Here is a 24,560-nt window from a genome sequence, read left to right as displayed (position 1 = left end):
TGTTCTTTTTGTTTAGATTGGATCTTACGTTCTTGATTCCTTATCTTCTAGTGCTTTCACTTATATATGTACCTATCTATCTGTGATTTGAAGTGCACCTTCCAATAGTTTCCACAGAAACAAATCCTACATTACCTCTCTGAAGCAGGCTCCTTGCATTCTGGGAATAGGTACAGGGATAGGGGTGAGATGAGACCCTCATCATGCCATGTCCAAAGTTCCGCTCTCCTGCATTTGGTCTACACTACCCATTCTCATGCATAGGTCTAGAAATTATTAGGTAGTTCTTCTAGGAAATAAACCTCTGGGGGGGGAAAAAAGGAAATAAACTTGTGGGTTTTTAAGACAATCAGTGAAGCCATGCTCCTGTGTCTTCATGACCAGGACATCCAGTCTGTGGGATTCCTCTTACCTCCTGGGTATGCTACCTCAGTCTCCTTTGTTTGTTGCTTATTTTATTCATACATGTTAAGAATGGATGTTCTCCACATTTCCATCACAAGCTATTTTCCTATTCTATGTGCTTTCTCCAGTTATTTTATATACCATACACTGGTGGCTTCAGTTAATACCTGTGTGCTGCTGAGTACCAAAACTCTATGTCCACCTGTGTATCCAGCTTGGTACGCTGAGTGTACATTATATGAAAAACCATTCTCAGCACTGCTTCCACCCTTCCTCCAAGGTTTCTCCTCTTTTTTCTCTCCAGCTCGGCAGGGATAACCTGACTCACCTAGGCACTTCCACTAGAAATCCAGTGGCCTTCTATATTCCTCTTCCACTGCAGCCTTCAAGAAAACTTCTGCTTATTCTAATCCTCTAGCTAGTCCAGTAGTAAACACACTTCTTCATTTCCACCATCATTGCCTAAAGTTAGGTTTTAATTACTCCTCATTTGTATTACTCTGATACTCTCCATTCCTGGTCTCAGTCTCCAGCCTCAAAACTCTTTTCCAAAGTGCAAAGGGACCACATCTTCTTCTAGTTTTCCCTACATTGGTTTCTCATTACATCCAGAATACAAGGCTCACTCCCTGGCATGGTGCTTGCAGGTCCTGTAGCTGGACTTTCTATGTCTCCATTCCATGGAACACCTCTCCCACTCTCCCTCCAGGCTTGTGGGGTCTCTGTTAAACCTCCTCCCTACATGGTCCTTCCTTCTGCTTTTCTTTCTAGCAGTGGTGTTCTCTGTTCACACTCTTACCAACTCTGCCTCACCTAGGAAGATCAACTGTTATCTCAGAATGTACCCAGGAGTTTCATGGCTGGCCCAGTGCTGTGAACAGTTTGGCACTGATGGTAAGGGGGCAGGAAATGGGTCAGATGAATGTTCTTAGTTCTACCCTTTGTTCACAATGAAGCCACTGGAAGAACAGCAAGTTCTGAGTGATAAGATGGCGGTAAACAATAGTGGGATTAAAGGTACTACCTGTAAGTACTACCATTCTGAGTTTTGTGGGGTTTTATGTTTTGTTGCAAAGGCATAATGATGGATAATGGAGTCCAAATAGTCAGCGTCCCTGGATTAGGAAGATCTTGCTCTTGATGCCACACCCATGAAGAACAAAGCAGCCTAGGTTCCTTGAAGTGCAAACATATACATAGCCCTCCTCACCACCTGTTAATGGCATCTCCAGTGGAATACAAGGGCACTTCAGGAAAGAGAAAAGTCTCAGGGATTGATCTCACTCTGCAGTTTCATGGAGGGCCCTCCAAGGCAGGACAGTAAGGCTTATATTTTAAAAGACCAAACGCCAACATCAATACATAGGATTTATATTTAGGGCAGGTACTGCAGTGAACATCCAGAGCAGGTGGGTTAGCAAACAATACAAGATCACTGAGAGCACTATAAACCAGGAGACTAGAGTAAGTCTCTCTTTACCAAAACGTCTTCTAGCCTTTGGCAAATCATCTGGCCTTATGGTCTAGAGCCTAGCTATGATCTTTTATGATTCTAGTGATCCTCTGTAGTCCTCATATGATATGCTTCTCCTTTGTTTGAAAGTTTACAAGGCCCTATCACAATGCTTCCCCTAATGATTAATTTTCCTAAACACTGTTTTTATGGTAAAAGTACATTACTCTCTACTTCTACTAATATTACATACACATGAAAGACAGAATTATCAAATTACAAAGCTCGATGGGGCTTAACCAGTCCTTGGAGTTCAAGAGAATAATTATCCCTATTATTAAAGAAGAAAAATTAAAAAAAAACTGTTCCCACAAAATTAAAAAAAAAAAACAAGAAAAATCCTGAGGTTTAGAGACATTTAACCATCTTATTGATGAAGTCAAGATCAAAAATCAATTCTACGGGGTGGTGAATGAAAGCAAGAGACAGGAAAAGGAATATTGTGGGACTGTCCTGCTTCAAGGATGTATATGGTGAGATTTTTGGACTTATGTGTAAACATACGAAGTATATAATTCTTTATGCCTATTTTAAAAATATATTCTAATTTTTAAATGTTTTTTATTATATTCTGTAGGGACTTAAACTTCAACATATCAATACTTGATGAAAAATACCTGTTCCATATTATGCCTAAGATGTTTGACATGCAGACAGATAGTGAGGTTAAGTTTAACAGCCTAGGTTGCATGGTAATAAAAATAAGCTTGTCTTCTGGATGGTTAACAACCTAAACTTGCAGACCAAAATTAGAGAAAAAGGAGGGCCGCAAGGAAAGCCAACATTTTGATCCTAGCCTTCTAAGGGCAATTAAGACTCAGGACATATGAGAACTTGCACTGTAACATCATATAACTCGGTAGTGTCCCAAATTTTCTGATCAAGGAGATTATGGGGCCAAAGAGGAAAGCGATCGATGATGTAGAGTGTGCCTAAGGAGAGTCACATGGAGAGAAAACATTTTCTCAAGCTTTCACAGAGAGCACATTGGCCAAGCAATGGCCATGACTCATCCACATGGCTGACACTGACAAAGGTTCTACAATCTGAGGTACAGGATCTCAGAATAAATCCTGAGGGAATTTCACTGACCTTATCAGACCTAAAAGCTACAACTCTTGTTGCATAGGTCCTGCTTTACCTTGGTCTTAACCATCCAGCAGAAAAGTATAAATGCGAAATATAAGAAGTAAAGCCATGCTGTTATGTTGAGCTGTAGGGGACTCAGGTCAACAATTTCTGACATTGCCAGTCAAGCGGAGGACCCAGTACTATTACGGGCTACTGGACTCTTTTAGAATATTTTGCTGAGTTTACACATCTATAATATTCAAATAACGGAACTTAACCAAAAAAGGAGATACAGATGAATGTCCATTTTGTATCTGTGTATTCAAAATGGTTAGGATAGATATATAGTTACATTCTCTTAATGAATAGAGTGATTTGTTCTAATGGTGTTAGGATATGTCCACATCTTGTAAAGCAATTAACCACTAGGAAGAATGTATGCAATGTGTTAATTATTGAAACTGTCCTACCAATTTGATTTGAAACTGTCTCATTGCTATTTGTTTATCAATAAAATTATGGGGGAAAAAAAGAAATAGGAAGTTAGACTTTGCAGATGGGAAAGGGAATCAGGGAAAGGAGGGAGAAGGGAAGTTGATGGTAGGGGGAGAAACTGATCAAGGTACTACACCGTCACATATGTAAATATGAATATTATATATACCATTCCCCCAAAATGTAATTATTGTGTACTATAAATCTATACCAAATTAAAAAAGAAAATTTAAAAAAATCAATTTTAAATTTAAAGATAGATTTAAAACTTTTAGCATCTGTGTCTAAAGAGTAGAATCTGATTATCCTTAGCTTAAATATTTTTATGGTATTTAGTTTTTTTTAATGACTGATGTTATATATGAGACAATCAGTTTGCATTTACTTGTATCTGGAAAATAGCATTCTATACTGGAGATTATGATTAGCTTGACTAAAAAAGAAGTCACTAGTCATAACTATAATTGTTGGTAAATCCTGCAATTTGGGCAGGTAATGATGCTCTGGTTTGATGATGGAGTGGAAAATGTTTGGGAGGAAGTAAATAGGCAATTCAGTGTTTCAGAAACCCCAAGAACATTTATATCACTGGCTCAAAAGTTTCCCAGAGCAAATGACAAAACTAGTTATTGAAAGTATTTTTAATTAGCTGAGCTGAATCCAAAAGAAGGAATACAAGTCCAAGTCAAGAGAGGAAGTTTGGGGCTGGGGAGATGGATCAGTAGAACAAGCACTTGCCTGGCAAGAGCAAGGGTCTGAGTTCAATTCCCAGTTCTGCCAAAAAAATTAAATAAATAAAAAATAAAGAAAGGAAATTTGTTGGACTTCCTATTTAAAACCAGATGTTTTATCAGAATTTTGATTAGACTGCATCCTGGAGCAGTAAATGAAAATAAATGACTTAAATGAGCACTATAGTGTTCATCTAACTTCTAAATGGTATATGGAAGGCAGACTAGGTGTGCACGGAGGCAAATTTTCCCAAGGGCAGCAAGTTCAAAGCTGAAGGAAAACAGTACATTTCTAGGATTCCCCAGAATCCCCAGGAGATAGGAAGTCATGGACCACAGGAGGCAAGCAACACCCAGCCAAATGACTGCAGATTCCAAGAGGAAATGTTTCTGCTAATTGATGTTCAGGTTCCTGTGAACAAAGGCCATCCTCTGATAATGCAAATAAGTTGAGCTTCTACTGTACAGTCTTTTGTCTGTGGTGTATAAACTCAGAGTCTAAATATTAAAAGGATGTGTTGTAATTAACTAGAAGACTTTTAAAATCCAAGCTCAACCATGCCCTTGCTGAGAGTGTGGCAGGGTAACAACGTATGTAGTGCCTGAGCCGGGAGAACTGGCTTTCCAGGGAGTACACCTTTCCTGCTTCATAGCCAAGGAGCTCTTCTGGGAAGAAACAAAATTCCAGTTTGTGGTGAGGTTGCCCCACCCACTCTAACACTCAGCATTCCTCCAAGTGCCTTCTCCAATCCTGTCTCATACATATAGCTTTGGAACTCAAGTTATCTGGCTGGCCTGCAGTTTTCGGTTTTCACCTTCAGAGGATGATGAATACTTAGCAAGGGCAGAAATCACGCACAATTAGGAACGGATGGTATGTTCATCTCCCTTTGCGTGAAATTTATCTCAGAGCTAACGTAAGAATTAACTAATAAATGATGTCATTTCATGATAATGGCCTAATAACAATGTATTTAATGTGTTACCTGAAGTTTCTTGAGGAAAAAGCAGAAGATAAACTTGGGAGAACCATATACACTATAGGAAAATGTCTGTGAATGTATTTTGGTAATTGTTCATGTCAAAAGCATATAAAAATTCCATCTCTCTCATACATATATGCTGATTAGGAGTTAGAGATTTTTTGTTCTGATTTTTTAAAAAAGGAAGTTACATTTAAAAATGTGTATCAAATTTAAGTGTTTCTTTTAAGGGGTGTGACCTTTGGTCTCAATCAGCCTACTAAATGCCCTACAAATTATTAATGTGAGAAAAATGTATCTAGAAAAGGAACAAAGTACTAACCAAATCGTACCTGATTGTTCTGAGCTCAATATAGAGGCCCGACAGAGTTGGCAAGGGAATAAAATTTGCTGAGTTGTAACTTCAGTGGAATGTAAAATGTGTACTTTTCTGGTACTAAATTATGAAAGAGAGAGAGACTTGGAAATTCTTCCCCTCCTGTCTTTTTAATAAGAATATAATTACATTATTCTCCAAAGCATTTGTTTATTTTATTTTTTGGCAACTGTGACTTCCAATGTATCAGAAAGTTTCTCTGTGTAATAAGTTACTTCGAAATGCATTGATGTGAAACATTTACTTCTCATGACTTTGTGTATTGACTGAGTGATTCTTATCTGAGTAAGTTCAGTTGAGTTTTAGGGAAAACATAATAACCAACTATAGAGTTAGCAGATGTTTTATACATTTCAATTAATAAAACTATCAAATAGAATTTTGCCTCACTCTTTCTAGAAATATGTTTTAATGTATAGAAAAGAGGATAATTTGGACTTAATTGTGTTCTTTTAAATATTTATGTACAGAAATATTAAATATATTTTGTTATTAAAGTAGAATCTGTGCACAATACTTGTTATTTGGCATTACTAATTATTTCTTAGATGTCTAGCTCTGTATCTCCATATATATGGTTTACTGGTTTGAAAATTTTAAAATTTTGGAAAAATGAAATAAATACTTTTTCTTCTGTGTATGAGCCCTTCACTGTATGTTCAAAAGCTTTTGTTATGGTGATTGCAAAATGCTAAGACTAAAAGAAGGTGATCCTAAGAATTAAGAGGCTCATGTATTCAAGAAAACAGAAGATATTGTAATAATAGAAAATGTTAGCCCTGGGGGAGCTATTAGAAAGATTTCTAGTACACTTATTTTGTATAAAGGATAGCAATCCATGTGCACCATGATATACATCTACAATCAGGACAATTACAGACTCCACTCTTAATTCGTTTCCTATGCTTTCTTTATGGAAACAGGGAACACATGTTAATTCTATTAAGGAATTTGAGACCTAGGTGGATTCATTTTGCACTTTGAGAAGTCTACTACTAAAAGTTTTTAAAGAAATATTTCGTAGGAAATAGCATTTTAATTTTAGACTCTGATTTTAGCTACCTAACATTGGGTGCTTTTAATTTTTTCTTTTGGCTGAAGATTTTGATATTTGTCAGCATTTAAGGAAGTTGAGGGTCAGTGAGATAGCTCAGCAGACTAAGCACCCTCTTAGGCAAGCACAGAGATGGGCTTTGATCCCTGGTGCCGCATGCTGGGCCTAGCATGCTGAGCCAGCAACAGAGTCCAGGTGTGGTGGCACATGCCTGTAATCCCAGCACTGGAGAGGCTGAAACCAGGAGGATTACTATGAGTCCGAGCTGCATAGAGAGACCCTGTACCAAATACATAAATTAAAACAAAACAATAACAACAACAACAACAAAAAGAAGTTGAAGGGGGCCAGGGAGATGGCTCAGTGGAATAAGTGCTTCCCTGGCAACGGAGAGAGTCTGAGTTCAATCCCTGGTTCCACAAAAAAAAACAAAAAAAACCCGAGAAGTTGAAGCTAGGATAACTGTTTAATATAAAAAATGGGATAATTTTTTTTTTTTTTTTTTTTTTTGTGGAACCAGGGATTGAACTCAGGCCCTTGCGCTTGCCAGGGAAGCAGTTATTGCACTGAGCCATCTCCCTGGCCCCCAAAAAATGAGATAATTTTTAAGTTCCTACTATATTGAAAAATTGTATATGTATCTTTTTTTGTTTGTTTGTTTTGTTTCTGCGGAACTGGGGATTGAACTCAGGCCCTTGCACTTGCCAGCCAAGTGCTTGTTCTACTGAGCCATCTTTCCAGCCCCTGTATATGTATCTTAAGAGCCTCATAAAACTCTCATAGTCAAATATTTTTAGGAAAAATAAGATATCTGGATATTCCACTTTGCTTTTTTTATCTCAACTTCAAGCCAACTGGCTGAGGAAAAAAATAGAAACATCACTACCTAGTGACCTTTGTGAGGTAAAGCTAGTGAAATCAAATTGAGAAAACATTCGTTTGAACAGGTTATCCACCCTGCAAAATTAGCTTGAACCTAAAGATCTGTGGTGCTATGATTAAATAATGTTTACTTAGATATTAACTACAGAAGTAAATATAAAATTTTAATAGGAGATGATTGAAACCAAAGTGAAGATAATAGGTGGAAATTTCTCAATCCTATCGATAAAGCCTGACATCGGTCTCGGCCTTCACAGCGTTGCCATCCATGGTCAGGGAGCAGACATTGCTTTCAGGTAGAGAAATCATCTGGGGCTTATTTTATTTCCTCCACTCTGTATAATTTCAGTGGTGGTAGACCCAGGAGTACTTTTCTCACTGATGCTTCATGTGTAACACAGAGTCCCAGCTAGGCTTTTAATGACTGAGAGAAAAAAATGACAATAATAAAGATCCATGTTGGCATAAAAATTAAAATAGAGAAAAACCAATAAAATAGTGAGTATCTGTAATGTGACTGTCCTCTCCAAATTATCATGTCAATGTACTTCTTACTGGTAAGAGTGAATTTAGAGTCAGCGGTGGTGGTGAATGCCTGTAATTCCAGCATTTGGGAGGCTGAGGCAGGAGTTTGTGGACTGAGGTACCACTTTTAGGCTATTTTTCAATTACTAGAATTGTATATGGTAATTACTATCTTTGTATTCAGTTCTTTCTTTAGATAATATTGACCTAGTATTGATAAAATATCAGACATGGTTTCCACAGGCCTTTAAGAACTTTAGAGTGAAAACATATGTGCCAATACACAGAAGTTACCCCCACATATCTGGGGGTACTACAGAGATAGTACTGGGCTCACATACATGTATTTGTTTGTCATTTAACATTTACAATCTTTTGGTGAAGTGATGTGGTATAGATCCTCACATAGTTACCCGTTGAGTTTCAGCTTAACCAAACTTGTCTTTCCTCTTGTTGTAGAAAGCATCGTCTTTCACCAGCTGCAAATGAGCTCCAGATGAGCTGGTAAGCCCGGCACACACGGGGTGCTTGGCTCCCGTGAATCCTACTGAGTGGATTATATGTCTGCAGCCCTCTACCAACACTGAGATCCTCCATGCTACTGATCATGACTGGAGACATTTTACCACTTCTGGTGTTTTGTTTTTTTGTGATTTTTTTTTTTTTTGAGGATATGATGTAAGAGCTGAAAATAACCTTGCTGATGATATGAAAATATGAGTGATTGGCAAGAGAAAAATATCTCATTTTGTCAAGCTTTCAGGTTGATGGGCACATAATAGGTAATTTATTTTTATAATACATTTTGTAATGTGATTTCTCTTTTTTCATAGTTTATGGCAAATGTATCTGTAGAATACAATGTCAGCTCTCTAAAATATTGGTATTGTTGCGCTCAAAATGATAATGTATAGTTATTTGCTGTTAATTTGTTGCTTCACATGAAAAGAAAGCACCACATGTTTCATTCCCAGGGTAATGAAAATGTAATGCTTTGTACCGGAGACTCTGGAAGAACCTTTGCTATTGGTTGTACAACACTATCATTTTTTTTTTTTTTTTTAGAATGGGGGATTGAACTCAGGTCCTTTCCTTGCACTTGCCAGGGAAGCACTTATTCTACTGAGCCATTTCCCCGGCCCCAGTGTTATCCTTCTGACCACAGCTCAATACCAACAGATAAAGCTCTGATTTTGGAGTTTAATTTTTTTTTTTTTTTTTTTTTTTTTGCTCCACATGCCTTCAGGGCAGGTTTGGCTGGCTTGAGTTGTGGGGATCGAACCACAGCAACCTGAGCCTGACTGCTTTGTTGAAGCAGCCACTTAAAGAACTGAGCTAAGGGGCAGGCCCCCTTGGAGTTTAATTTTAAATATTTAAAAACGATTTTTAAAGTTGCACTTCTTTATGTTCTGTGCCAGAAATCCTGGTTTTCATATGTAATAAATTAATAAAAGGGGAGGTACACATTTAATCAGCAAGGGAAACAAATAGCTTCAATTGACCATTTAATTATATCTCCGTTTTCATTATTTACTTTTGTGTAAAGATATAAGAACTGTGGTGCCAAGATATTTCTTACATTTTGCTCCCATGAAACTTACAAAGAAAGCCAGCCTAGATAATGTTAGCATCTTTTAAAAAATAGTTAGAAAAATACAAAGATAGATTAACACTCTCTCCCATTTATTTTGATAGATTTTTATAGCCACATTTAGTTAAGGAAATATATTCTATAAAAATAAAAAGTACATTCATGAAAGACAAAAAGCATGATATGTATCATCCAAATCCCAATGTCAGAGCTGCTGTTGAATTTAGGTTTGTATGACAATAAAGTCTACTGGAAAACTTTAATAATTCAATTTTTTAAATTATATATACATATATATATATATATATATATATATAATTTTAAAAAGCCTGTTCGTGTGGCCATTCAATAGTTTTTAAAAATGACTTTAAAATATCACAGTTTGTCTTACAAGAGAGACACAAAATATACATAAAGAGCAAAAAAGAAAGATGAAACCTAGGAAGCAAAGAGACAGAGCTTTCTCATAGGGGAAGGTGATCAAGACATGGAGGGAGGGGAAGAAGAGAGCTGGCAGGAAAGGCCAGGTGATGACAGAGGATTAAGGTGTGTTACGTATTTGTGCAACTCCTCATTGTGTACTGCAAGCGTGGACTATTAAAAATTAAAAACAAACAAAATATAAATTTAAAGAAAAATTGAGTTGACATATCAATTTCTTAATAAAGAAAACATTTACCATGTAACTTTATTGAGATCAAAGGGAAAGTGCTTCCATGTGTCGCCCACAGCTGACAGCCATGAGGGTGGTGCACTGGCTCATCCCTCCAGGCCATGTGCTCACCCAGGTTCTTATGCCCTTAGGGACCTCGAATCTTGGGAATGGAAAACTTAATACTAACTTTCCTTCCCTATGTAACCTGGCAAGGTCTTAAGGTGTACTTTGTGGAACTGGACAGTCATATTCAGCATGTTATAATTAAAGAACTATGTTTCATTATAATTACTTTTGTTTTTAGCCCTTAATTTTGTGTGTGGTGGGGGGGCGGGGGGGGAGTGTGCTGAGGATGAAACCCAGGGCCTCATGTTTGCTTGGCCAGTGCTGCACCACTGAACTAAATCCCTTACCCCTATTTTTGCTTTATTTAAAACATCAAAGAAGTGCTGTACTAGGCTTGCCCTGGTTTGAACGATCATTGAAGTATCATATAACCTCCTGTGGCTCTAATTTCTGATTCAGAAAACTAGAGAAGGTGTGTGAAGATTTTTTAAATTGTTATTTCTGGCTCTTGTTTTGTGAAAATGTTGAACTTCAATTAGAAGACAGTTTTTTAAGTATCATTACATTTTTTAACTCACAGTTAAGTTCCCTATTTGCCAGTATTACTTTTGATAACATTTGAATATATCATAGATAAGAATTTGGAATGAGTAACTTTTTCTCAAGTTTTGGGAATTTCACTATATTACTAGTGAAAAGGCTAACAAACAAGATTTTTTTTTTTTTTTTTTTTGTGGAACCAGGGATTGAACTCAGGCACTTGCGCTTGTCAGGGAAGCGCTTATTCTACTGAGCCATCTCCCCGGCCCCCAGACAAGATTTTAAGTTCCTTTTGAGTTTAAGTTAAAATATTGCTAGTAATTGATATGCACGTGGATCTGCATCTTGTTTCTCCTGAGTTGATGATGAGAGTTGGTACCTGTTAAGCACTGAGGACGGGGATGCATGTAGCCTGGTATTGAGCCTTTTCTGTCTACACTGTGTCAAAATCAGAACAGGGGGCCAGCCAGATAGCTCAGCAGACTAAAGTGCCTTCTTGAGCAGACTCAGGGACTGGGGTTTGATCCCCGGTGTGCCATGCTGGCCCTGCCCCGTGGGGTGCACTGAGACGGCGATTGAGACTGGGCACGATGGTGCCTGACTGTAATCCCAGTGCTTGGGAGGCTGAAAACAGGAGAATCACTACAAATCCAATCTGCAGTGAGATCCTGTAGACCCTGTGCTAAATTGAAAATCAATCAACCAACCAACCGATCAATCAGTCAGAAGAGGGCCTGAGGGCCAGGTGAGTCACGTTAATCACGTTAATTCTGAAATAGAACAAGAGACACTTAGCGAACAAGAGCAGAAATAGCATCGTTTTGTCATTGACATCCAACTGAAAACATTGCCTTCATATGCAATTCTGGCAGTACTCTAGGACCAAGAGCACCTAAGTACCAACTTGGATCATAGAAAGATCTGCAGGGGCTGGTGAGATGGCTCAGTGGTCTAAAGCACCTACTTAGAACAAGCTTAGCAAAGCACAGGGACTGCGGTTCAATTCCCCAGCACCACATGCCAGCCAGCCCTGCCCCCTGGTGGGTTGAGCTGGCCACACACACACACACACACACACACACACACCCATAAATAAAAAAATTAAAAAAAAAAAAAGGATCTCCAGTCATCAATATACTGAGGATCATTTTCTAGTGGAATTGTAAATGTTTTTTGAGGTATAACAAAACAATCAGTTTCCGTGTGAAGGCATAACAATTCAACTAAATCATTATTTTATGTTTATCTTTTTGATAACAATGTTTAGGAGAGCATGTTCTACAGGTGTTTTCCAAAGTATTCCATAAAGCATTGAGGTTTGATGTAGAATGGGTAAAATAAATGCACCAGATGTCAGATGCCTAAAATGTTCACATAATGTGAAGAATTAATAGTATCTTAGCATAAAAAATTCAGTATGGCATATCTAGCTCAATAATGAACAGACGGGCTGGTGAGATGGCTGAGTGGCCTAAAGCACCTACTTAGGATAAGCTAAGCAAAGCACAGGGACCACTGTTCAATCCCCCAGCACCACATGCCAGCCAGCCCCACCCCCTGGTGGGCTGAGCTGGCCACACACACACACACACACACACACACACAAATAAATAAATAAATAAATAAATAAAATAATTAACAGACACCAAACTACTTAAATAATTCATCCCTTCTCCAAATCAGTGGCAAAAAGAGAGTAAGTGGTACATCAGGGATGTAATAGTTTTGCCCTTTCTATTAATACTGTCATTGAATTTGCCTGGAAATAATCAAAAAACATAGAGTGTGTTCGTGCGTTGCATGATCAACAAATTAAAAATAGCAAATGCGGAAAATGGAACTTTAAAAGAAACGCTCGTTTGTCACCTGAGTCATGTGCCCCCTTGGCACACCCAGGGCTGTGCAATTGCCTAAAGTGCTAATTAACAGGAGAAAAGAGAAAAACTTGTTGTAAGAGAGTTGTAAAATTTGGGAACTTGATTATAATTTTTAGTATTTATTCCATAACTATTTGGTGACAACTGTGTTTGTTCTGTAGGGAAAATGTGATAGTTTCAGACTTAAAAGAAATGTGATCATTATGTTCTTGGATTTTTTTGTTTATGTTATTCAGGGAATTTTATCTTGCCCTTCACAAATGCGTATTTTATGTAATCTAGAATTTGTTTTAAAAGTATCAGGTGTTAGCTTCTCTAATAAAAAGGCTTACCAGGTAGTCAGACAGTTTTAGAATTCTTACAGCTTTAATGGATTTTCAAAAGCAAAAGAGTGAATCTAAGAACAATTTTGGAAATGCATTCTATTTTCACATCATTATTAATTTTGTCTCTTTTGTTAATTACATGAGTTTATTTTTTTCACTGAAGCTAAGTGAATTTGTGTACTTGTCTTTCATATGAATATACATCATCCTACTATCAGTTCTGCACAGGTGATTGAAATTATTTAACCAAGTAGGACATTTTCTGTGTTATTTTCAAAGTCAACTATGTTCATGGAAATCTCAACAGTGTATGAAAAGAACCAATTAAAATATTGAAACATTGTGCAAAATTCTTTTTTGAATTGGAACAAAGTATTCATAAAATTAAATCACTTAAATTAAGTGTGCAACATTATTTTTACTTAAATCACTTGTCTCAAAATAGTTTTAAATTCTGCATTTCATGTGGTATCTTACTGTGTATAAGCAGAACTGGTATAGTAGAGAATGTCAAAATGGATGCTTTTGCTCTGAGTTATATCATTACTAAGATGAAAATTTCAACTGATTAAGGGAGATTCTCTCACTCATTGTTATTTCCTGAACTGTAACACTTATGAACATGCAGATGTTGTGCTACTGCTGTCTGCTTTCTGGTCGAAAGGCAGACACACAGCAGAGACACAGCGGCAGGTATGTTTGTGTCTCTAGAGGAAATGTAATGGTTTCTGCAAAGTGGCTTATGTTTGACCTCTTTTGTTTATCAGGTTATTTCTAGTAGAAATGGTGTTCAAGGTCACATCCAGTCCTAACTTATCTTTGTTAATGGGGCTAACCAAAGAATGGATTTCTCTTGTTATTTAGCCAAACCTATCAAAAAGCAGACCCAAACTGCACAAAACGAGATACATTCTGTGGGTAAATTGCAGATGTTAGGGACTCTTGCCTCCCAGGATAACTCTCTGCCCTGGCTTATCAGAGAGAGAATGATCTTTGGTATATTTGACTAAGAAAGTTTTAAGACTTACCATGAGAAAAGGGCTCAAGCTACATGCTGTATTCTTTGTATTTTTCTCCCTAGTTCTGGGCTAGAATAACTATATTTAATGAGGAAAGCTTTTCCCTTGGGTAGGGAAACCAAAGCAACTTCCCTTGGCCTTTTCATTGTTGGCAATATAGCACTTTGCACTATATTTTTACAGATTAAAAGTCATTGAAGTCTTTTAAATTAACACTCAGCAATATCTCAGGGCACAAAAGAAAGATGTCAAGCACTGAGACCTCCCTTCAAGTGAATCATTTGAGGTAATCCTCACTAATTTTGTTGTTGCAGACACAGCAACATGACCTACAATGTGCTGGAATTCTGAACTGTACTTCACTTTTTGTTTGTGTTTTGAGACAAGGTCTTGCTGTGTAGTTCAGGCTGGTCTTGAACTCACTATGTGTCCCCCAGGCTGACCTCAAATTCACAGTGATTCTCCCATCTCAGATTCCCAATTGCTAGATCTGTTTTTTGAAGAAAACTAATCATTCCTTAGTTTTCCCAGATTTATACCTAGTATTTCTTTCAGAGATAGGATAAGGAGAAAAACTTTTCTCTTCAGTTGTTCTATTGTATAGTGTATTGATTGCTATGTTAGCCAGATTTCCATGTGACAAAATATAAATACCTGAGATGGTCACCTTCATAAAGGAAGGGTTTATTTTGGTTCATGACTTGAGGGGTTTCAGTCCATGCCTTCCTGGCCCTGTTGCTTTGAGCCGGTGGCAGTCTCTGTGGAACTCAATGTACTCACAGACACACACTTTTCAACAGTGTATGGTAAGTACAAGGGAGGAGGCATGAACATGTCACGCCAAGCTCAGAGAGGGGCTCTCAGCTCTCTCCCAGGGGCCAAAGAACTATTTCTCACAGTAGCTACTGACCCAGCTCTTGAGGGTGAGTAGGAACTAGGGAGCAAGGCAGCTTCTGTGGAGGAAAGGTCTTCAGGCAGATGGAAAGTGGTGCTTTGCTGGGCGATGCAGCGCTGATGGGCACCCCTGCCCCAGAACTCAGTGGTGCTGTGGAATGGCTTGTTGGACTCCATGTGTGCCTCACAGTGTCCTGGTCAGAGCACAGCCGGTGGCCTTTTATGTCACCCCTACTTACTGCCATGGATTCAAGAAAGTGTTCCACTTCTGAGGCTCAAGAAAGTCAACTTGTATTTTCAGATCATTTTGCATAGGTTATCTTGCAAGTAAACACCAGAGTTATTTTAGTATGTGTGCTACCAAAGTGAGCATGACTGAACTTGTTTTAAAGCAACAAAAAATTTAATCAGTAGTCGTAACTCAAGTGTATCAAAGAAATAAATCAAGATGAAACATGCCTTCCTTTCCCAGGACCACCAATAATTTAAAACTTGGAAAAACTGAAAAATAAGTCCAAAAATGGTTCAAACATATGACATAAAAGTACATGTTTTTTTTTTTTAATTTTTGAGATAGGATCCCTTTATGATTCAGGCTGGCCTTGACCTTACTATGTGGCCCAGGCAGGCCTCAAACTAGCACTGATCCTCTTGGCTCAGTCTCCCAAGTGTTGGGATTATAGCTGTGTACCACCATGCCTGGGCACAAAGTACATGTTTTTAAAAATTCACTTTCCTGTATCTCCTGATGATTCTCTTGAAATAAGCTATATCCCTTCTCTAATGTGCTTTTTAAAAATTAATTTCTCTATTATACATGTTAAAAATGTCAGCTGGCTATCAATCTACATGTAAGAGCATATTTGAAAATAAGACCTTATCTATACTTGGTGGCACATATTGAAAAAATATATATCCCTGGGATGTAATTAACTGAGTTTCTACGAAAAGGAATCATGAAATTTGAGGCCTCATTAGAATTATGTTCCTCCATTTAAAGAAAGTGTGGAATCATGAGGAATTAGCCGTTATTTCCTTTCTGAAAGAAAGTTCTTGGGCTACTAAGAAATTCCGGTGTCATTGTTATTTCCTCTAACAACACTAACCATTAAGCTATCTTGCTTGGTATTTCTGAGTATAGTCTGGTCATTGACAAATGTTCAGAATATTTCATTACCCAGCAATGACCTCCGCTTAATCAGATAATTTTCCAGTATAAGAACAAAAGGTTTACTAAATGTACTGAAAGAGCTCAACAGATGTGCTACTTGAAAAGAACAAAAGCAGGCTAATTTTTAAAAATAAATTTTAAATATTAGTTAGGATCAATCTCATGCAGTTCCTATAGGAAATTATTTTCTACAAATTCTACATTATTCTTTCTCCTAAAAGTCTTGGGAGACAATTAGAATTAAAATCACGTAACCCTATCAAAATTCTCTAAGTTGCCATTGTTAACTATGGGAGAGAAAAGCAAAACATTACTGAAAATAATTCAGACCATTTCCAATTAGGAAAAACTTTGAAACTCATGCTATAAGAAGCACGACTCACTTCCCAACTCCCTTTAATTTCAGTTACAGACATGCGTGAAATGGCCTGTGATTAAGGGTTGAGGGAAAGCAGCACACGCATCAGAGGAGCCTAGCCCAACACTCTTTATGGCACTTTGCTCAAGTAATAAAAGAGAGACTGGTTTTAGTTGTTTGTTTGTTTTTTTCATTCTTGAAAGTACACAAATTATTCTTTATTTTTTCTATTTGTCTCACTTAGCAGCATAACACAGCAATTGAACACAGATGAAAATTGCGTCAAACTTCCCCTCCCTCCAAAAGAGAAAATCTTCACCTTTTCAGCTTGTTGGGTTTGTATCTGTTCTATCGGGGGGCCTGCCCCTTAGCTCAGTTCTTTAAGTGGCTGCTTCAACAAAGCAGTCAGGCTCAGGTTGCTGTGGTTTGATCCCCACAACTCAAGCCGGCCAAACCTGCCCAGAAGGCATTGGGAGAAACAAAAATCCTTCTCTATCTGTTCTATCACTTTGGCTTTACATCTGTGTGCATGTATTCACTGCACACTTATGCCAATTTGATAATCAGAATTCATATTATTTGGCCATATAAATTCTACCTCTACCAGGTATCAGCAGGTGAACATGATCTAAACAATGCAAGTGACATGTAAGTATACCAACACAAACATCTACTCACTCTGAGACACCAGTTTGCCAATGTACTACAGATATATAACTGGGAGCAGGGTGCATGCCTGTAATCTCAAGTACACAGAAGGCTGAAGAAAGAGCACTGCAAGTTCAAAGCCAACATGGGCACCTTAGCGAGACCCTGACTCACATTCTAAAAGCCAGGTGGGGTGAGATTTAATTCAGTGCTCCCTGAGTTCAATTCCCAGTATTGGAAGCAAAAAAAAAAAAAACCACATACTGACAATCCATTATAAGAACTATTCTTTTATTGTTCAATAAATGTCAAACAACTTTATCTTTTAAAAAATCCTACTTCTGCAGATTATTGAAAAAATACCTACTATAGTCTATAATAAAACAATGTATCACCAAGGAGAACATAAAATTCTTTTTTTAACTTTTTGTTGTTGATACTGTGATCAGACTTGGGACCCTGCACTTGCCAGGCACTTAGATCGCAGAGCTAGCTCCCCAGCCTAAACACATAAAATTCTGAGATAACGATGTGGAGGTGAAAAAAAAAATGTCACCTGAGTAAAGAAGCATACTGTGAGTGCCTGCTTAGGCAGATGCGCGATAGGTGGAGACTGAGGAGGGAGGGTTCAATCCCGGGCCTGCCCTGCGGGTGGCGCTCCCTGGAGTGTGCCGAACCGGCGATTGAGATTGGGCATGGTGGTGCATGCCCGTAATCCCAGCATTTGGGAGGCTGAAAACAGGAAGATCACTACAAATCCGATCTACGTAGTGAGAGCCTGTAGATCCTATACTAAATTTAAAAAAAAATGTATATTATGGAAAGGGACTGGAGAATACAATAGTCCCTCACTATTTTGCGGTTCGACTTTCCTAGATCACTGTTATGTGAGTCTTCAAAAAATATTAACCTAAATTGTCTCAGCTTCTTCGCCATATTGCGGAATTTTGCAGTACCACACATTGTAAGTATGCTGTTAAAATTACGCTGGTTTACGAGTTGAGAAAATGGTTAAGAGCATTAGTTGTATAAGTGTGGGAAAGGTTTATAAAAGTGGGCAGGGTTTTAAAGCCTTAAAGTATATATAAATACTAAAAAAAATAGGGTCACACTTCGCTGATTTTCACTTATGGGGGGGGGGGCCTGGAACGTAACCTCCGTGATAAGCGAGGGGCCGCTGCATCATGAGATATGCACCCATTTGGACCTGAAAGGACAATGTAAGTTTTATACAGGAATATAAGAGTTCTGTTCCTACAAGGCCACGTTCAGGCAAATATAATTCCTAAAAAAGAGACAAGTGCTTATTATTTTCTGTAAACGAACTAAAGAAAATGGAAGATATAATTTTTTCCTGAATACCTTTGATCCAGAACCGGTTTGAATCTGTTGCTGCAGTATTCACGGGCAAGGAGGGTTAACTGCAAGTGACCATTTGTACAGAACACTCCACTTGAAAATCAGTTAAGGAACTATTATAGTCAGTGAGTGTGATGACGCAGGTAGCACGGGGGAGGGGAATACGCTTTTGGATCATGCTCGACAGTATCATACACATTTCTGCTAAGAAATAGATCTTAGCAAGTGAAAAGGACTCCATGCCTTCTCAGTTAGCTGTGCTCGACTGTTTTCTTTTCACCTAAGGTTGCAGGCAAACTTCCATTAGCCAAAGGAAAATGCAAACCTAATTTCTTAGTCCTGCTAAGAGTTTGAGAGACAATAAATATCATGTAATACTAAAACTAAAAAGATCAGCAATTAGAAATCACCAACTACTGTATTCCCCTAAACAGCGGAATAACAATTGACTTATATGCTTGGGACAGTGATGATTTTGAAAAAGTAATTGTAATTTATGAGAACCAAACACTCTTCAGTTTCTCTTAATTAGGCGTACCTCCCAGAAAGCACAATGGTACACAAAGTCTAAAAAATATAGTCTGGGCGTTTGCTTTTAGATGATGTGATTTACTCTCTGGTCTGGATTTCAGACTGTGATAATGTAGACTGAATAAATTTTAAATGTAACAAATACATGCTTACTGGTAAAAATTTGGAAATACAGAAAACTTTAAAGAATCACAAATAAATTCTCCGGTTAAGGGAGGTTACCATCATATTTTAATTGGGCTGTACTTTCCATCTCCGCACTACTTTCGTATCCACTTTAATACCATGAGCATTTGCTTTGATGTTTTGAGATGCACTGTATCATTTTACATATGGCTGCATTATAGAAATTATCAATACCCCCCCCCCAGCCTCAGCCTGGCAAGCGCAAGGCCTGAGTTCACTCCCCGGTTCCGCAAACAAAACAAAAACAAAAGCGAAAACCAGAAGGACATCCTGCGTCAACGTGAGAAGTAACATGTTGAACATGAACGCAAAGTACAGAGGATCTCTCAAGGAGAGGCAAACCACACCGATTTCTTCTTGCAGAGCAGATGTCACTCATCTCGTTTGCATTTGTGCCGAGCGCACTGGACCGGGATCTCTAGGGATGGCCTTTGAAACGATGCGATTTTGTTTCAAAATCCTCACCGCCCTCGCTAACAACCGCAGGGCAGACCAAGTGGGTGGGTCACCTGCCGCCTTGACCCGCCGTTGCCCTGACAACAAGCGCCCGACGGGCGCGCGCACGCGCAGTCTCCAGCGCGCCGCCGTCTACTACGCACGCGCCGAGACGACGCCTCGTTTCTGGGCGAGGACGCGCACCCGCCTTCCCTCTTCCCTCCCCTTTCTCCTCCCGTAGTCCCGCCTCCTCGCGCTCCTTCCGGTCTCCCGCCCCTCGAGAGCCGTCAGTCGACCGCCGCTTCCGGTCGCCCATGTCCCGCCCCTTCCGCCTCGCCGGTGGCGGCGGCCCCTGCCCGAGTCTCTTCAGGTTTGGGGGGCGGGTTCCCTGGCCAGGACATCCGAGCCTGTAGAGCCGCGCCCGGGTCCGATGGCGATGAACTGCAACGCCAAGGACGAGGTGGATGGCGGGCCCCCGTGCGCGCCGGGGGGCGCCGCGAAGACGCGGAGGCCGGACAACACGGCCTTCAAGCAGCAGCGGCTGCCCGCCTGGCAGCCCATCCTCACGGCTGGCACCGTGCTGCCGACGTTCTTCGTCGTCGGCCTCATTTTCATCCCCATCGGCATCGGCATCTTCGTCACCTCCAACAACATCCGCGAGGTCGAGGTGAGCGGCGAGCGGTCCCCGGCTGCGGTGGCGGTGGCGGGCTGCGTCCTCCTCCTCCCGCGGGCGGCCCGGGTCTGCGCCCCGCGCTGCTCCCGCTCGAGGGTTGGGGGTTGCGGGAGCGAATGGCGTAGCAAGTGGGTGGAGAGCGTAATGAGGGGGCCGTTTGTAGTAGTCCCGGTTTTAGCGGTCATCCATCGAGATGAAAAAGCAGTAAGAAGAAACAGCTGTATGAAGATGTAAGTAGGAAGGAATCGACGGGATTACGGTGTCATCTATGTGGGCTTTGTCCCAGGACACGCATAAGCGTCGATGTAGTGGAGTCCTGTTAGCAGGCGCAGATTAGGACGTACGACAGAAGTGTGCACAGTGCATTATCGTGTCATTAGCTATGTGGGCTTTGTCCCAGGACACGCATGAAGCGTCGATGTAGTGGAGTCCTGTTAGCAGGCGCAGATTAGGACATACGACGGAAGTGTGCACAGTGGATTATCGTGTCATTATCTATGTGGGCTTTGTCCCAGGACACGCATGAAGTGTCGATGTAGTGGGGTCCTGTTAGCAGGCGCCGATTAGGACGTACGACGGAAAGGGGCACAGTGGATTATCGTGTCATTATCTATGTGGGCTTTGACCCAGGACACGCATGAAGCGCCGATGTAGTGGAGTCCTGTTAGCAGATTAGGATGTGCCACGGAAGTGTGTACAGTGCCTTTCATTTTGAGCTGCTTAGATGTTTGAGGGCCTGATATAAGTTAGAGTTTGCTGGAAGCTTCCCTGCTGGTTTTCCTTTTAGGCTGCGTTTATTAGTAATTATGCTCCACATTCGCTGTTATTTTTTCTCCTGAATTTTTAAACTTTACAGGGTCATTGACCACACAGAGCGTCGTGGTGAGTTTTTTCATGGTGTTTTTTTTTTTTTTTTTTTTCCTCCTAGTCCTGCACATGTACTCCAAAGTGCTCCAAGATCGAAAACTTTTGAGGTTTCACTTTTGAGTGTTAGTCACTTAAAAAATTTGTGAGTTTGGAGTGCTTTGGGTTTCAGATTTTCAGATTAGGGATGCCCAATTGGTGAAGTTTATGAAAATATTTCAAAGTCTGAATCTGAACCAGTTTGCATCCCCAAAATTTTGCATGCTTGGCTTGTATTTACCATTCTCCAACTAAAAAAGATCATGTTATATCAGGACATGAGCCAGGTGGCATAATGCAAAGAGCGTATGTGGACTCCTAATGTGGTGCAGACCCACTCACATTCGGGCTCAGCCAGAATCTTGCAGAACCAGTGAAATTTCTCAGAAGCTCAGGTTGCAATAAGTAGAATAATGCCTATCTTCTAAAATGTAAGGATTAGAGGCAATATAAATAGAAAATATGGCAGGAAATGAGCAATAGAGAGGTTGAGATTTGGCAATCTACTAGTTAAAAGTGTTGCAAAATTGAGACAGAAACCCAAGACTCTTAAGTCCCAGTTTTAAGCTTTCACATTATACTAAGATTCTTACTGCAGTGTTAGTAAACAAGAAAATAATTTGACGTTAGAAATTTGAATCACTTTATTTAAAGTTTTAGAAATTGAGGTAAAAGCAGGGCTTTGAAATTTTATGTGAATATCTATTGAATTATGTGAAAATTTGTGGTACTACTTACCAAGTGTAGTAAGGAAATAAATATTTAACTTTTTTAAAAAACATTTGGGTTCTAAAGTAAAGTGAGGTTCTTTACGTCAACTAGTTAGGGAATGGACATTTCTTAAACAGTCTCATCGTGGGCCCACAATACTGCGTGTTCACATTGTATGATTGTTGAAATTGCTGTGACGAATGAGATGCAAAATAAAATGTTTGCTTGCAGTGTGGAGATCCAGAATTGTAGAGTAAAGCCAGTGGACTTTTCACATTCTCCCAGAAACATTGTGCTTAAAAGGTATTACTCTTAATCAAGTGCTTTGGACTCTTGAAAATGTATACAACAAGCAAATAAAAAGGTGCCATTTTTTTCTTTTTTTTTTTTTTCTTGGAGGAGGGGGGGCTTACTCTACTGAGCCATCTCCCCGGCCCTGCCCTCAGTGATTTAAAACTGGTTGTTTTGTTACCCAAGTTTCTGTATGTGTGTGTGTATTTTTCTTTTCTTCCCTTGTCTTTCCTCCTTTCTGTTTTCCTAGTTTCTGGTAAATATATTTTTGTATTTTTACATCTGTGTTATTTGAATTCTTAGACTGTAAAAATTTAAAGAAGATTAAATTTCTTATTTGCATTTAGTAATCTTTGTTTATAATCTTTATCTTGAGTCAAGAAAGGACAAGTTACTTTTTAGAAATAATTGTGAAAAAACTAGGCTTTTTATTTTATTTTGTTTTACCTCACTTCATTTTATATTGTATTATTTTATATGATTTTGTTGTACTGGGGATTGAGCCTAGGGCTTTTCCAGGGAGATAAATCTCATTCTTTGAGACAAGGTCTTGGTAACTCACCAAGTTGTGCAGGCTGGGGTGAACTTGTGAGTCCCCTTCCTCCATCTCCCTCAGTGCTGTCAGTACAGGCATGAGTCCCTAGCTCAGCTAAGATCAGGCGTTTTATATTACCAAGTTTGAAGATTTTAATATTCAGATAGTGATTATAGATACTCAAAAGTCCACTCTTAATTAAGACGTTCATGGTGTTAGTGATTTTATTTTTCAGATACCTTTAATACTTAGAGCTAGGAATGGCAAAGTAAATGTGGCCTGCAGGAGTGATTTGTGTGGCCCAGGAACTGGGAATAGTTGTGCACAGGCTCATTCATAATCAGTTTGGGATAAGGAAGGTTATCTATCAATAATGCTAAGTGTTGTCCCTCCCCTGAAATTCCATTCTTTCATTAATAGATATATGCTATCAAAAATTAAATAGAACTATTACTGTATTTTGAATTTCATCAACAGAACAACATAAATTGTTTTTTGTTGTTATATAAGCACTAATATAAATCCTTGGCCTTATTTCTTGGTCTCCAAGCCCCAAAGTATTTATTTTCTGGCTCTTAACAGAAAAGAAGTGCCTTCGATTTATTTATTTATTTATTATTTTTATGCCTTTGATTTAGAGTCTTAAAGAATACTGACAAATTTAAAATTTGCTCCAAAAATAGCTGTGTTATAGGCCAAGGAGATAGCTCAGTGGCATAAGTGCCTGCCTTGCAAGCACAAGGTCCCAAGTTGGATCCCTGGTCTGCAAAAATCAATCAATCAGTCAATCAATCAATCAATCTGTGTTTAAGTTATATTTCTTAATCTTCAGCGAGTATTTGAAGTAAGTGTAAGGACCCCTGGTATTCGTTTCTGTTGTACCACATTTGTAGGTTTAGTAGATATAAAATGCTTTAGCTAATATTTTGCCATTCATCTTGGCTCAGGTAATACTCTTTGTTTGTCACAGGTAAAAGTCAAGCAGCCTCAACACAGTTGCTTTTGAAAAGTTTGTCTTCTTTTGCTTTTGTCTTTATTTGAAGCTCCAGATTAGGTCAGGAGTGTGAAATAATTACATACTTCAAATGCCATTTTTAACTTAGTATGATTAATTCCTCAAGTGATTTATCTTACTACTCAGCATTTTATTTTGTGACTTGTTTAGGTCTTATATTGATTTCCTTTTAAATAAATTTACATTCAAAATGGAAATTTTCCAAGCTTCTTGTACAGTGCAAGAATTCCATTTATTTGTTTATTTTTTGCAGTACCAGGGATTGAACTCAAGACCCTGAACTCAGCAAGCGCTTATTCTGAGCCACCTCCCTGGGCCCTCCAAGCCCTTTATTTTTTATTTTTATTTATTTATTTATTTTTGGTGGAACCGGGGATTGAACTCAGGCCCTTGTGCTTGTCAGGGAAGCGCTTATCCCACTGAGCCATCTCCCTGGCCCCTACTCAGCCATCTCCCTGGCCCCTCCTCCATGCCCTTTCCTCCTTTTTCACTGAATTAAATTTATTCTTTTTCTTAATAGGATGAGGGCCGGCCACATAGCTCAGAAGATTAAAGTGCCAGGTACAGAGGCCTGCCATGTGGGGCTCCGCCCCTGCGGGCACACTGAGACTGCATTTGAGACTGGGTGTGGTGGTGCACACCTGTACAGCTCTTGGGAGGCTGTAAACAGGTGGATCACTATGAGTCCGATATAGTAGTGAGACTCTGAACACCCTGTGGACCGGTCCATAAAAATACAAA

The 24,560-nt window shown here is 39.2% G+C and overlaps 2 protein-coding genes across 3 annotated transcripts in view; both read left to right on the top strand.

Moving 5' to 3' along the window:
- The window catches only part of Filip1 (filamin A interacting protein 1), a 248,756-nt gene extending 239,437 nt beyond the window's left edge, over positions 1 to 9,319 (top strand). For both annotated transcript variants that reach the window (XM_023718714.1, XM_023718711.1), the window contains exon 7: positions 8,495 to 9,319. In XM_023718714.1, the coding sequence (XP_023574482.1) occupies positions 8,495 to 8,535 (41 nt within the window). In that variant the 3' untranslated portion in view covers positions 8,536 to 9,319. The remainder of the gene's footprint in view (positions 1 to 8,494) is intronic.
- A 10,793-nt stretch (positions 9,320 to 20,112) lies between these two features.
- Positions 20,113 to 24,560, top strand: part of LOC101591135 (cell cycle control protein 50A) — a 32,139-nt gene continuing 27,691 nt past the window's right edge. The window contains exon 1 of the mRNA XM_004634401.2: positions 20,113 to 20,358. Within this exon, the coding sequence (XP_004634458.1) occupies positions 20,122 to 20,358 (237 nt within the window). The 5' untranslated portion in view covers positions 20,113 to 20,121. The remainder of the gene's footprint in view (positions 20,359 to 24,560) is intronic.

This window comes from Octodon degus, unplaced genomic scaffold (assembly GCF_000260255.1).
Source record: "Octodon degus isolate 3935 unplaced genomic scaffold, OctDeg1.0 scaffold00061, whole genome shotgun sequence".
In the NCBI taxonomy this organism is placed as follows: domain Eukaryota; kingdom Metazoa; phylum Chordata; class Mammalia; order Rodentia; family Octodontidae; genus Octodon; species Octodon degus.
This window is presented reverse-complemented; position numbering and strand designations above follow the sequence as displayed.